The sequence below is a fragment of the Emys orbicularis genome, chromosome 1, assembly GCF_028017835.1.
Source record: "Emys orbicularis isolate rEmyOrb1 chromosome 1, rEmyOrb1.hap1, whole genome shotgun sequence".
Lineage (NCBI taxonomy): Eukaryota > Metazoa > Chordata > Testudines > Emydidae > Emys > Emys orbicularis.
In genome coordinates this window covers 311,823,364-311,838,992 of record NC_088683.1, presented here as the reverse complement: position 1 = coordinate 311,838,992, position 15,629 = coordinate 311,823,364, and the positions used below count along the sequence as shown (strand labels likewise).

The window sequence follows — 15,629 nt, the reverse complement described above, 5'->3', positions numbered from 1 at the left end:
CGACCCATAGCGCGCCACAATGCGGCTCACAGAGACTACAAGACCCAGAGTGCAACGCGGCGTACAGTCGCATGCCGGAGCCTGTAGTCTCCGCCGCTCGCTACTGCAATGGATTCCGCGTTATGCAAATTAGGCGCCCCTCTAATTAGCATAAAGAAGGGACGGGAAGCAGCAGCAAAGCCGGGCCTGAAGCATAGGAGGCGTGTTCTACAGTGTCACGTGCCTCGCTCATCGTCACTTAGCAACGGCGCGTGCCCCTGCTTTCCATCCCCCCTCCTCGCGCTCGTCACGGAACGTCCTTTTCCCCCCGCCCTCTCCCCCCCTCCCCGCGAGCAGCCGCCTCGCAGTAGCTGGGAGCCGCCGCCGGAGCAGCCATGGCCGAGAACGCCGCCGCCGCCGCGGGCCTGGAGAACCACCGCATCAAGAGCTTCAAGAACAAGGGCCGCGACGTGGAGGTGAGTCCGGGCCGGGCCGGCGGGTCCCGCTCTCGCCGGGGCTGAGCTCGGCCGCCGCTGCCGCCTCCTCCTTCTCCTTCCCCCTCCTCCGCCCCGGGCGGGCTCGAGGGGAGGGGCCCGCACCCCGCTCCGAGCTGGGCGGCTGTCGGGCCCGGCGGGGGCAGTGGCCGCCGGGGGCTCGGCGGCGGCGCAAGGAAAATGCCTCCGGGTTTTTCTTCTCCGTCATGCGGGCGCGGCCTGGGGAGGGAGCAGGGAGCCCGGCAGGGGGTGCGCGGCCGGTCGCCTCCCATCGCCGCCCCGCCGTGGGCCTGCAGCCTCCCATGGCGGCCGCCGTCTCCTTGCCCCACGGCGGGGCTGAGCTAGGGGAAGGTGGGGGGCTGCCGGGCTGGGGGCTCGATCGCGCCGCTCCCCGCTCTGGCTAGTTCCACATGGGGCTGTGTGAGGGGCCGGGCCTGCCTGGGCAGGCGGCGGGATGCGCCAGTGTCCGTGTGGCTCCCTCCTCGCCCGGCTAACCAGCTGCCTCCTCATCTCCCTGCCTGATGCTCAAAGGGATCGGCGGCGCTTGCATGGGCTGGACAATGGGGCTGGCTGCTTTTTGTGCCACCTCTTCGGGTAGTAACACCCCTTTCCCCCAAACACCCAGCCGCAGGTCCCTCGCATGTCGGCGCTGGTGCTAAAGGCTGCCACCTATTTCTCTCTCAAATGTTGTAGGCCTGCCAGTGGCGAAACTGCAAGGGCCGCTCCCACACTCAGTTGAGCTTTTTTATCACACACATTGTGATGGTCGCTAGCTTTCACTCCCAATTCTTGCTTAAATCCCCCAGTCTTTAAAATGACACGAGAAGATTCTTGAAATGAAGGCAGTAGCTTAGCAATGTAGATCTGCTAAGAGTCTTCATCTACTTACAGCAGGCAGCGCAGAGGGATAGCCATAGCCTTCCTTAATCCACTCTCCAAATCTGAAATGCTGTCTCTTTTACGAAGGTAACTGAATCCCCGAGGGTATTGTTTAGGTATTTTGACTCCACTACCCTTCAGTACTGTGGGCACCTTTCATTGTAACCACTATGGAAAAGAGGAGAAATTCTGAGGGGCTGACACCTGTCATTTTCTAGCTAAAATAACGAGGAAAAAATCTCTCTGAAGTGAAAGCTAATCTAGGATGAAAAAGGGAATGGTGAGCCTAAATATACTGTCAATTATGTTTTGACTCCATTTGAGGGTGTTCCTCAATTATGTTGCTGTATTTGATGATGATAGCATTTAAATAATCTGAAATAGACTTTGAATTTACACTCTTTTAAGGTAAATTTTGAATTGGGGCAGAATTCACACCTTTACTACTATTGTTAGGGTGGAGACAGTTTGCAGACCTAGTTTAACAGGAATCATGTCTTTGTAAAGATGACATTCACAATGTAAGCTACTCTTATCTTAATTTCTTTTCAGGTTGGTGGTGGTAAATCTCCCTTGCACACAATGCTTTTTCTATGGAGAATGCAATCTTTTTACAGAAAGGTTTTCTCTCTCCATTTTTGGGAGACAATTTAACAATGATAATTAGATTAGCCAAAAATGTCCCACCCTTACACCAAGTAAATTGGCTTCTATCTTTGGTTTTTTCCTCTTCATTTTCAGTCTTGGGCTGTATTTTTTTGTTTGCCTCTCCCTCTGTCCTTTTCTTTCTCTCTCCCTGTTGCGAATACTGGCTTTGCTTCAGCAGTGCTGAACTTAAGCTTCTGCCTTCCCAACCACTGGCCTAACTGGTTGAAGAGCAAAGCAGGGGCAAACTGAGGGTCCCCACAAAGCATAATCTGATCTGTCCTCTAAACTGCCTGATATGCAGATGTGTTTGAAACTGGTGACTACTGAGCTGAGGGGATTTGAGGGCTTGTCTGTATGGGGAAATTGGCAGGCATAGGAATAGTTATACTGGAATAGCTATAGTGGAGTAACTCCCTCATGTGGACATTCTATTCTGGAATAATTACTCTGCTTTGGAGGCATAATTATTTCAAAATACAGTAAGGGGAGTTATACCAGAATAGCTGTTATGGAATAATTCTGCTATTTCTATGCTGAACACAATTCCCCTGTATAGACGAGCTCTGAAGCATCTTACTTTCCAAGATGCTTCTTGCATCTGAAGAAGTGAGGTTCTTACCCACGAAAGCTTATGCTCCCAATACTTCTGTTAGTCTTAAAGGTGCCACAGGACCCTCTGTTGCTTTTTACTTTCCAAGGTGATGGGTCACACTGCTTAGCACTTGTCAAGCCAAAGGGTGCATCTATGCTAAGAAAAAGGGTGCTTAGCTTAAACCTGGTAAGGAAACCTGTTTCAGCTCAGCATTGATGCCCAGACCTCAAATATTTTTCTTGAAAGGAAAAGTATAGACGTATATAAAAGTTGTACATTGACCCAATGAATTTAAGGTTAGAAGTGTGTTTTAAATGAAACGTAGAATCTGATGGAAAACAAAAAGAATCAAAATCATAGAATTTATGGCTTGTTTTTAATATCAGTAACTTTGGTGGTCATCCTTTTTCTGCCTATCCAGAGTACCCATCTTGAAGTAAATAGTAGCGGTATCCTTTTTAATAGCTTTACCTAGCTAGCTATTAGGCTGTCAGACTATCCAGGAGATTATTTTAGAAGAATAGTCCTTGTTTTGCCCCAAGACATTATGTACTTGCCATCTGGCGATGCTAATGGATTGAGCTGTTTCTGAATAAAAGGCACTGTTTTTTACAGGGGTATTCTATTGATTTAATAAAAAATATGGGCAAAACAATAGAGCTCTGTGTGGGACTAGTGTAGAGCCCTGCAGCAGGACTGGGGGGATATCCCGCAGGACCTGCTGTTATAGTGGGAAAGGGATTAAAAATAGTACCACAAAGGACTCTACAAAGCAGTTGCCTCCTATAAGATTGTGGATCTGGTAACTGATATGGTTGAGAATTATTTGTGCTTTGGCATTTGTACCACAACAGAGATGTCCTTCTATTATGGAAGATGCTTTAAAAAAATTTAATGTTCATTTCTGTAGATAACTTTAAGTAAAGAATATCTACTAAAAGCATGATCTAAACTGTTGACCAAAATGCTCCATAGCAATTTATCATCTGTTGTTTGATGACGGTTACTGACTTCTTTCTGCTAACCAGGCTTGAATTAATGTAGAGTATATTGTTTAAGTAACCATCTTCCTTTAGCTTCTATTCAACTAATATTATTGAATATTATAAAATCACTTTTGGTCAGGTACAAAATGTTCTGGCAAACCAATATACTTATTCTTTTCTTAAATTGTAATTAACATTGATATTTTCACGGTTGAGTCTGCTATTCTGTAACACCACCTTTTCTTGTTATAACCTGAGTGGTCCTTACATTTTTTTAAGGGAAGAATCCTTTTATATGCAAAAAGACTGGTTCTGTTGTACAGCAGGGCCAGGTCTTTGAAAGAGAGCACAGTGGGACTTTGCGGTATCTTATGTACCACAGAGCCAAGTTTTGCAGTGCCCCCTCTGTAGGAGAAAAGAAAGGGGTATCTTGGTGAGCAGTTGTGTGGCCAGTGGATTCATGAACTGTACAGTCCACTGACTGCAAAGGATGGGCCACTGGACTGCCCTGGTTCCGGACTTGAGGAAGAATTGTCTCCCTATCCCTGTGCTGGTTGCCTGCATACACAGCTAGCCAGTCTACTCAAGCTGTGCCCGTGGGATCAGAATTTCAACCTATGTGTAGTATTGTTAATATCTCAGAAGTGGTCCTAAAAAATGGAATAGTAATAGTCTAACACCAAATTGTAATCATGAAATTAGCTTGTTTTATAAACAATGAAAACCCTTAATTGTTACTTCACAGCTCAGTTTGTACTTTTTAAACATTCTTAGCAGTTTTAAAATCTATAGGAAAAGACTCAGATTTTCAGTTTCTCAATATATGAGCAAATGCATGGGCCCTGCCTGTGAGAGCTTACAGTTATGCAACACTTAATTGTGTAAGCCTTTTATGGAGTTTGTAAGTTTGCTATTTAAACTGGGTATGTCCTGTAAAGGCTCAAAACCACTTAGGGCATGTCTACACTACAAGCATTACAGATGCAGCACTGCAGCTACTCTGCTCTGGTGTAGACACATGTTACAGCAATGGAAGGAGTTTTTCTTCAGTCAGTACCAAGTTGAGTAATTGAGACCGCTGGTCAGGGAAATAACCCACTTCCTTCCCTGACAAACCAAGGGATGCACCCCACCCATGTACTTATTCGCTACACCAATACTGACGTGAACTCTAATACATTCTGTGTGTGAGCCCACTTATCCACCGATGTCTTAAAAACTCCCATGCCCCAATCTGGGTTTATGCTGGTTATGTACTATGTATGTATCTCGTGAACCTTGTAACGGATACTTGTAATCCATCATAAATAAAGCCTGTCCCCAGATGTACAGTACCTTCCCTCTTACCTTGTGTAAATTCGATTTTTAAATATTAACTTTAATAAAATTTTTATATCCACCCCCTTAAGAGGCAGTAGCTAGGTTGACAGAAGAATTCTTCCTTTGACCTAGCGGTTTTTATACTGGGGCTTACTTAAGTTGACCCAAGTTTTAGGTGTAGGCCAGGCCTTGTACTAACAAAGTAATAAATAAAGTACAAACTGTGTTGATATATTTTAAGTACAATCAAACCTTTTAATTTAGAAAAGCAGTTATAAAAAAATCAAGTTGATGCTGAAATTGCAACTAAACTGACTTTAAAAAAAATGCAATTTGATGTTGAGGTTTCTAGTTTGCTCTCTACCTGCAACCTCTGCACCTGTTCCCTCAACCCTATCCTGTCCCACCTGCTAACTTCCCTCACTCCTGTCACCCCTTTCCTGCCCTGCCTTGACTTCTTGCCTGGTTCTGGTCTGTTACTCTCATATTTTTGTTTAGAGCCATAAATAGCACCCATGCAGTGTCTCATGGTGTCCTGCCAGTTATTTAAAATTACAAATCACACGATTGCAGTCAGCTTACCCCTCTACCAACAAGCAGTCATAAATAAAAGAACCTACAAAAAAGAAAACCGTTAAAAGTAAGTTGTGTAGGTTGCAAAGTTTAAAAAAAAAAACAAAAAAAAAAAACCCAAAACAAGCCCTTCTACCCCAAAGTCAGGAAATGCATGATCTGCAAGCTTGCCCATTCACCCTTGTGTGTCCATCCTGCACACTGTATGTGAGGTGGGGGGGAAAGTATGTGATCATGTAATTAAAACTGTTACAAAGCATTACATAAGAGGCCAGAATTAAGGTTGTGTAGGCAACTATTTAAGGCATTTCCTAACTTTTGAGAGCTTGACTTTGCAACCTAAATTTGTGTAACTTTGGAGATTTTTAAAATGTCTCTGCCTTTCTCATACACAACTGTAACACCCCAAGTCATGAATCAGAAGCATTTGAACCCTGAACCTTCTGCTGTGCAGTACAGGTTTCTACCACTTGAGCTACATGACTGGCTACATTAGGTGGTAGCAGGAGATGGCTACTTTCCCAGGGAGGGGAATGAGCCACTGGTGTTTTGTCCTGAGTCTGGGGGTAGGAGTGAGCAGGAAGAGATTGGTATGGCTGCATTTGGGACTTACAGAGAGGAGCCCAGCTCAGCACTCTCTCCCCCCTACCTGGAGTTCAGGGAGTTCCTTTTTCATACAGTGGCCCCAAAAAGGGGCTGGATTCCAGGGGCATGGGAGTGTACCCTAGAGTAGTTAAGCACTGTAACAGGTTACCAAGGGAGGTTGTGGAATATCTCTCAAACCTGTTCTTAAAAACCTCCAGTGACCATCACTTGTCAGGGATGGTCTAGATCAGGGCTTCTCAACTTTTCTTTCTGAGCCAGTCTCTGCACTTGGAGCTGCTGGCTCCACCTCAGCAGGTGTTGGTCTGCTTCCCCCAGTTAATGTGGCTAGGGTTCTGGGATCACATGCCTATTCTTTCAGGACAAGTAAACTTTTCCAACCATTTTGAAACTTTTGATGCAAGTACAGTGTGGCTACTAAAATACAGCAAGCACAAAATACCACCTAAATGTTGCACAGACATTTGTATTACATGAGTCAAATTATTTGAGCATTTCTCATTGAATCAATCACCTTTCACTGAAAATTTATTTCCCCATATTCCATCACTTCTGTGGCTATTTTTGATAGCGACTTGAACTGCAATTCTGTGTCCATTCTTTTTTATGCTGGTGATTGTCAACCTACTGAACAAATGGTTCTCTGAGATTAAGGGTAGTGGTAACTTCCACCAATTGTTATGTTGCCGTCTGCACGCAGGCTTGGTTAGTATATAGACTGTCTTTGCAACAAGATCTCAAAGGTTATACTTTTAAAGAAAATATGGAAGCTTTGCAGTATGGATTTACTCAAAATTAATAAAAAATTCATTGTTGGGTTCCATATTCAGTAACTGATATATCATTGGGATTTGACAGAAAAAAATAATTTGAAAATCTCGTATATCTTCACCAGTAGTAATGTTTTCATGGTCCTGATTATGCCTTCAACACCTATGTAATCCTTTAGTCTGCAATGGGCATAATCTGAAGGCCAATGGAGATCAGAGATTACTGTGATACCATGGAAGAAGGCTGGCCTTGTGGTTAAGGTTGTGGACTGGGACTCTGGAGACCTAGGTTTCATTCCTGCTCTGCTATAAACATCCCTTGGACAATTCACAATCTTTCTGTGCCTCAGGTACCCATCTATAAAATGTTATAATAGTACTTCATAATGCCCCTATGAGGTATAGAGGATAAACACAGTAATAATTGTGAGGTTCTCAGATACTACAGTTCTGAGTGTCATACAAGTACCTAGATAGATGCCTAGTGTGGGATTGATGGGCGGCCTCTGAAGGCATAGTCTCAATACAGTAAGGGCTTGTCTACACTACCGCGCGGGGTCAATCTAAGATACACAACTTCAGCTATGTGAATAGCATAGTTGAAGTCGACATACTTCTATCTACTTACCGCAGTGAAGACACCGTGGTAAGTCTACAGCCGACGTTCTCCTGTTGACTCCACTTGCGCTCCTTGTTCTGGTGGAGTACCGGAGTTGACGGGAGAGCACTCAGTGGTCGATTTATCACGTCTGTACTAGATGCGATAAATCGACCCTCCACTGGATAGTATAGTATAGTATATCGATCCGGCGGGTAGTGTAGACAAGCCCTTAGATTGAATAAACAAATCTGTGGCCAGAATTTGGTATAATAAAATCTTTATTACTGGGGATCCATGAGATGGAAAAAATACAGCTTGACTGATGGAGCCTAGGATGAGTCAGTGGGGCTGGCAGTTAGAAAAACATCTGTTTGTTAGCAAATTGAAGGAATTTGATATGGAAATCCAGTGAGACAATGAATATGGAATCCTGTAATAACTCTTCTAGTCGCACTTAGAATAGACCCACCCTTTAAATTCTGCAGAGAACACTGGCTAGAAACTCTTTGGAGGGCATAGAAATTCCTTACCCATGCATTTCCCACATGAGTCTGTCAGGGTATGATACTTTCTGTTGTTTGACACATAATTTTTACTTTACTCTTAGTAATTATATGTAGTTAATATATTAAAGCTTTTAAGTGTGAATCAGCGTTTATACAATAAGTATTTAGATTTGTTACATAAAGACAGAAATTTCAAAGTTAGGTTGATATACAGATCTTATCAACACATGCCATATATAACCTCACTTGGTGTATATTAAAAAAGGTTATTTTTACTTCTCCATGTTCTCTTTACAGTTATGGCCGAAAGCTTTGGTGAAAGCATGCTATATTGGTTGCAAAGTGCAAGCACTCAGAAATGAGAAAATGTTTGATTTAAAGGTTTTGAAGGATATACAGTCATCACCAGTCAATAGAAGTGAACCTAGAAGTCGTGCTTTCCTGGTCCCCATTATTAAGTCTTTCTTTGCATTGGGGGTTCCTAAACCATCCTTTGGAGGGGTGGGGGCTCCTGGCCTTGGAGGAGGACAGTAGGCAGCTGGATCTGGGGAGTGGTTGGGGAAACCCAGCTCTACTTTCGCTCCACCACAGTGTGTGTGTAATGCCCTCAGAGGAGGCAAGGATGGTTCCATGGCCTGGAAATGGTCAGGGGAAGTGACCAGGCTCCCCAACCCTTGATGCTTCAACAGCAGGGACAATCTGGAGCCCTATGGAAGCCCTATGTAAAAGTGCTCTTATGACTCGAAATTGTCCAAAATGGTCTGCCAAGATTTCTCTCAGATCTAGGAGTGGAGCCATTGAACAGCAGTCCTATCTATCCCTAATAGGATTTGCCTGCAGGTAAACACCAGGAATCAACAGTGTTGAAAGGATCTGATAGATCTAACAATATCAGCATGGACTCCTGCTTTTTATCCTTCACTAAGATAGTTTAGCAAAGCAGCCAGTGGAGTCTCTGCTTGATCCTGGTCTGTACCTGGATTGACATGGGTCTTCCATTACACCACTCTTATACCTCCAGGCAATCTTCCTTTGTGTGATTATGAATCTTTTTTTCCCCCTGGACTATTCAGTCACCTTCCCCCTTTCCAACATAGAGGTTGGAAAGCTGGATCTGATTCAAGCAAGGGTATATAAAAAAGGCTGTCTTTATTTCTTCTTAATCCTATTGGGATTTTTGCCCCTTTGGAAAAGGCCAAGTGGTGGGGGATCTCAGTGGGTAGGAGAAAGGGTTAAATGTTAAGCGCTTGGGTGACTTAGGCTTGGTCTACACTGCATGGCTATGTCCGTGTACAAACTACAGCCTTGCTCCTGCCGATAAGTGCCCTACCACACCAACATCATAACCCCATCCTCATGGGAGGCGTAGGGATTGTGTCAGGGTAGTTAAGGTAATGCAGCATATGTGAAGATGCTACCTTACTTACATTGGCTGTTGGTTGTCATTCTTGTCAATCCATACTGGAGCTGTGAAATTGACCAGAAAGCCTGGAGTCAGCGGTGGGCTGTCCTCTTTCCTGGCTCCCCACTCCTACCCGGGTGGCTGCCCCCCTGCTCCTGGCAGGGAAGCAGGGAGCTGAGAAGCCCGGGCTGTAGGCACCCCACCCACCTTGTCCCTCTTCAGTCAGTGGAAGTGCTCCTGTTGGGGACATGCACCACTGACAGAAGAAGGGCAGTGTGGACGTGAACAACTGTAGTAATTACTGCGGTGGCTGTAAGCTGACCTAACATAGGTTGACTTAAGTTTATAGTGCAGATATGACTTTAGACTCCTAAGTCTCTTAAGTGCTTTTGAACATAGAACTGTAAGTATCCAACCCATCCCCCTTCTGCTTCAAAATCCACAATATAACCAACCACCCAACCCATACCACCATATTCACCTTCCATCCTAACTTTACCAACTAAGCACCTGAATCTGGCTCCTGCTCTGCTAGTGTGGCATCGGGAAAGAGGTTGAGTTTTAAGGGTTGCTTATTCTCTAGGTGTTGTAGTAGTTAGTGATGGGGGCAGGCTGGGCTGGCACAATGGTTACCATAGTCTCCAGTTCTGTTTATACTGCAGTGATGGGAGTCTCTCATTGCATTACAATTCAAGCTTCTTGGCCTTCTGGCTAAGAGAGGTGAAAACATTTCTAACCTAAGACTACACCTTGGCTTTGTATAATCTTGATCCCCCTTGCAAATGAAATGATGGGGAAAAAATTGTAGTTAAAAAGGAAACAAATTTTAGTTACTGCCAAATAAAACTTGATTTTATGGACAGAATTTAAATTCGATATTGAGCCACCTTTTTGTGTGCAATAAATGCAATTTTAATTTATTTAATAAAATAAAAAATTCCTTGAATCTTTACACCTCTTCTCTCTCAGAATGACTAATGAGGTAATATCTGAAGAAACAGTTGGTGGCTACTTTAGATACACTTAAAAAGCAAAACTTGTACTGTAGCCAAAGTGAAGGCAAGTGCATATTCCAGGGGCCTAGAATTCCTATTCTGTAGTCCCTTAAGCATAATCTTGTATGATTTAGTAAAGTGCACATGTAGGATAATCTAAAATGAATTTTTGAATATGAAGTTTGTGCCACTGCTGTTCACAAAGTATTCAAAAAACTTTCTGAATTTGATTCTACACTCAACTACAGTACATGGCACCAGGAATAGTTATCCTACACTAGTTTTAAATGGTGTTTGAAACTTATTCAAATAACTGTCCAAACAGTTTGGCTGGTCAGTGTGGATGGGGTCAAGCTTTTTGTATACGAAGTTGGTTTTGGAGCGGGAAGGGGTGTTGAGTTCTTTATTCTGTGCCAGGACATTGTTTCTAAACTTGATTCGGTCCTATCTCCAGTGACATACATATTCTATACAGGTCTGTTTCATCTTACGCGGGGGTTCCGTTCCGCGGTTAGTGTGTAAAGCGAAAACCGCGTATAGCCAAAATTCCATTGAGTTAAATGGCGGGCAAAATCGCCCGCACTACAGGTATAGTATTAAAATTGTTGTTTTTCTCTTTTTGTGAGTGTTTTTGCCCACCGTGTAAAGTTGAAATCGCGCATGTTAAATGCGCGTAAGATGCGACAGACCTGTACTACAAACTAGCATCTTCATTTTTAGATTTTTTTCTTGTCATAATTTCATCTCTAAAAATCTTATTCATTCATGTTTAAAGATTCAATAAATCTTAATTCTTATCCAAAACTTCAAAGCAATTTGTTTTCTGTGTAGGCCCAGTTCATAACAAACTTGCTTATTTTTTGGATCTAATGTTGTGAAGTAATTAGGAAATGCTGGTGTTGGAGACCTGGATTTAAAGCTGGTTTGACCTAAACAGGTTGTCAGAGTAGGATTGTTAGAGGTGACATTTGGTCTCAGCATTCATTCTAAGGACATCTTTTTTCCCCCACAAACCTCTGGCTAGGGTTTTGCTGATAGAAAACCTTTATATAGGGTTGCTTTGGGTGTTCATTAGAAAACCACAGACACGGTTGGTGAGCGCTTGTCCTTTGTAGCTGACCACTGCGGCTGAACATTACAGGAAAAAGTATAGGAGACTAAAGATGAAGCCACCTGGGAACAGCATCTTGCTGTTTTGATGCTTGCTGAAATAGTTGGTAGACCCTTCAGACTTGTATCCACTTGCAACTGTTGCTATTGTGGATACAAAGATAATGAGGGATATAAACCGATCACTAACTGAGGGGAAGTCAAGAAGAAATTTTCCTTATGAACAGGTTACTTCATAATTGTCCATTATGGGGTTCTTGTATTTCCCGCTGAAGTATTTGGTACTTGTCCACTGTTGGAGGCAGGATACTAGACTAGAAGGAACACTAATCTGATCCTGTATGACCGTTTCTATGTTTTTGTGTATATTCTCTGTGATGACCAACAAATGTCTGCTGAAGACTGCTTTGCCAGAGATTTTTAAACCTGATGTTTGAAGATTTATGTAGGACATTGTCTTGGAAAGGAAGTTTCATTTATTTTAAGGTCTAGTGAATTTCTTGACATACCATCCTGTGTGGCTTTTCTCATCTTAGCATTTTTTATTTTTAATAAGTATTTATTTAAATTTAATTTTCTTCCACTTGTTAGGTTTGACTTTAGTAGCCGTTACTGACCTTTTTTTCAGAGGAGGTGGGGAAGTGAGTCTGTTTTCGAAGGAGGTAATAAATGAACACACATTAGGGCTGTCAAAACAATGTAAACCTTTAGAGCCTACAAGTCCACTCAGTCCTACTTCTTGTTCAGCCAGTCATTAAGACCAATACATTTGTTTACATTTACAGGAGATAATGCTGCCCCCTTATTTACAATGTCACCTAAAAGTGAGAACGGGTTCGCGTGGCACTTTTGTCGCCGGTGTTGCAAGGTATTTATGTGCCAGATATGGTAAACATTTGTATTCCCCTTCATGCTTCGATCATCATTCCAGAGGACATGCTTGCATGCTGATGACACTCATTTAAAAAAGTGTTAATTAAACTTGTGGTTGAACTCCTTGGGGGAGAATTGTATGTCTCCTGCTCCATGGTTTTACCCACATTCTGCCATATATTTCGTGTTATGGCAGTCTCGGATGTCGACTCAGCATATGTTTGATTTAAGAATGCTTTCAGTGCAGATTTGGCAAAATGCAAAAAAGGTACCAATATGAGATTTCTAAAGATATCTTTAAGGTTGAAGAACCTGAAGTGCCTTCCAAAATCTGAGAGGGATAAGGTGTGGAACATGCTGGCGGAAGTCTTAAGAGCAACACTCCTATGCAGAAACTACAGAACTCGAACCACCAAAAAAGAAAACCAGCTTTCTGTTGGTGGCATCTGACTCAGATGATGAAAATGAAGGTGTCAGTGTGCACTGCTTTGGTTTGTTATCAAGCAGAACCCGCCTGTTCTCACTTTCAGGTGACATTGTAAATAAGAAGTGGGTAACATTCTCTCCTGTAAATGTAAACAAATGTATTGGTCTTAATGATTGGCTGAACAAGAAGTAGGACTGAGTGGACTTGTAAGCTCTAAAGGTTTACATTGTTTTATTTTTGAGTGCACTTATGTAAAAAAATAAAAAGTCTACATTTGTAAATCGTGGTTTCATGATCGAGATTGCACTACAGTTCTTGTATGAGGTGAATTGAAAAATACTATTTTTATTTACAGTGCAAATATTTGTAATAAAATATAATGTAAAGTGAGCACTGTACGCTTTGTATTTTATATTGTAGTTGAAATCGTTATATTTGAAAATGTTGCAAAAACCCGAAAATATTTATTATAAATTTAAATTGGTATTCTATTGTTTAACAGTGTGACTAAACCTGCAATTAATTGCTACTATTTTTTTAATCTCTCAATTAATTGCAATTATTTTTTTAATTGTTTGATAGCCTTAACATAAATATATTTATAGTGCAATCAGGAAGGTGTAAGGGATTCTCATGGAGATCTTCACATATAGTACTGGTAAATCCAGTATGACTTTTCAGTGAAGGTTAGCTTTTGTTGTGCTATGTGATGGAACTTTGACTAAACAAACAAAATTAGTGGAAATGGTAGGGAAGGACTTTTGTCAGGCATGTTTAATGTCAGGTTTTAAAGCATATCTAGAGATTGATTCCTGTCCTCCAAAAAACTAACCCAAAAAAAAAAAAAAAGTGTAAGCACACCAGATTTTTCTTTATCTCCATGCCTTCTTTCATTAAAGTTCCTTATCTTGCTGAAGAAAATGCTAAAGAAATAACTTAAGCAATGTTAATTTCAACATCTATTTTTAAGACTGCCTATTTCAGAGCTTGGCACCTCACTGTTAAAAAGTTTTCATATTAAATCTTAACATTTTTATAGGTAGTTTGTCCATCATAGATACTGAATCGGCAAAGGAAATCTTAATTCTTTGTAATATTATAAAATGTCATATGGACTTAACTACCAATTAAGTGCCAGTTCATTTAGGATGTCATCGCTGTGCTGTAACATTACTGTTAATTTAAATGTGCACTATTGTGCCATGATAGCACTTGGTGATTAGTTTTTTGCCTCTGTGTGCCTGAGGCAAGCAACTGTAGTATGATGCATTAGTACATGATGCCTTGTGCAGTGTGCTCAATTGAGAGACTCTGGGGGATATAACTTTGTTTGCATCACTGTCGCTATGCTGAATTTCCATCTCCGAAGGTGCAGGATCTAATTACTTTGCGCTTTCATACATTTTTAACTTGTCTTGGCAGTGGCTCTGATAAAATAGAACTATGACCTACTAATGAGTGGGAGAAAGTTAGTTGTAAAATAGATTGAGTTGAAAAATGAGCCACAATCAGTAATTTTTGGAAATCTGAGAATTGCAGCATCTGTTACAGGAGTACTTGGTCCCTAAGTTTCTAGTATGACCATGTATGCACCCACCCTGTAATCAACTGCTGTCCTCCCATCCTGGAAGCAGGGGATGTATGACTTCACCAAGAACCTGTCATAAGGACACCCCCTACCACTTCATGAATTGGTTCTTGAACTCCTCTGTTGATTGGGATGAGAAGAATGTCTTGTCTTAAGAAAAAGTTTATGGTAGGTATAGAACAAGTGTGTTAAATCATACCTCTGCTAAACTGACAGCACCTCTGCCTCTCCTTCTAACTTGTAGGTGTAGTGCTAGGAGTATGGTATTCAGACCATGGTACTATCATGATTCTAGCACCGAGAAGGAGGATCATATTAGTACTTTGAAAATAGTTACACATTAAATTACTTGCTTTAATATTTTTATTTATCCTGAATCTAGGACTTTTTAGGAAGCTGCTATTAACCCATTGAGTATTTCCAGTAATGTTAATTTGAAGCAAGCATAGATAAAATTTTTGTACAGATGTCCCCTTAAAAAATAGTGTCCTGGGACAAGAATAGGCAAAACAAGAATTAACCATACTGCTTTTAAAATCTGTTCACAGGAATAAACTGCAGACTTTTTCATTGACCTGTAGTTCAAACATTTGTATTTAAATTACACCTCTACCCCAATATAACGTGACCCGATATAACACTAATTCGGATATAATGCGGTAAAGCAGCGCTCCGGGAGGGGCCGGGGGCGGGGCTGCGCATTCCGGTGGATCAAAGCAAGTTTGATATAACACGGTTTTACCTATAACGCAGTAAGATTTTTTTTGGCTCCCGAAGATCGCGTTATATCGAGGTAGAGGTGTATATGTGGAGAGATCAAGGTTGGTTCAGTTGCAAATAAGTATGCCATTGATACATATTTGTTGCATTGTATATATATTTTTTAAAACTGTCAATTATTAAATTAGCTTAAATTACATTTTGTAATGAGCACTACATATGTTTGTATAATCAAATCTCCTTCTGGATACTTACCAAAGATACAATTGGTAATTCACTAAGTAAGCATGCATATGTTTAAATATTAAATCACATTCTTCATTTAATACACTAAAGCACAGTAAAGGAAAGACTTACTGAAAAAATACATTGTATAAAAAATTTATATTGTATATCCAGTTGTGCAATATGAGGAAAATATTTCAAATGCCAGTATTTCACATTTATTTTTTTTATTGTAAGTACTGTATGTTTAAAAGGAGCAGTATACCAATGTGGTGGTGAACAGAAGACTTCCAGCTCTTTGGAAAGGTCATCACAAATGACCTACTTTAAATGTGAAG

General features: G+C 41.5%; 1 protein-coding gene across 1 annotated transcript in view; it reads left to right on the top strand.

The window, feature by feature from the left end:
* The first annotated feature begins 344 nt into the window (after positions 1-344).
* The window catches only part of KPNA3 (karyopherin subunit alpha 3), an 84,709-nt gene continuing 69,424 nt past the window's right edge, over positions 345-15,629 (top strand). Inside the window, exon 1 of the mRNA XM_065417402.1 lies at positions 345-455. Coding sequence (XP_065273474.1) covers positions 375-455 — 81 coding nt within the window. The 5' untranslated portion in view covers positions 345-374. The remainder of the gene's footprint in view (positions 456-15,629) is intronic.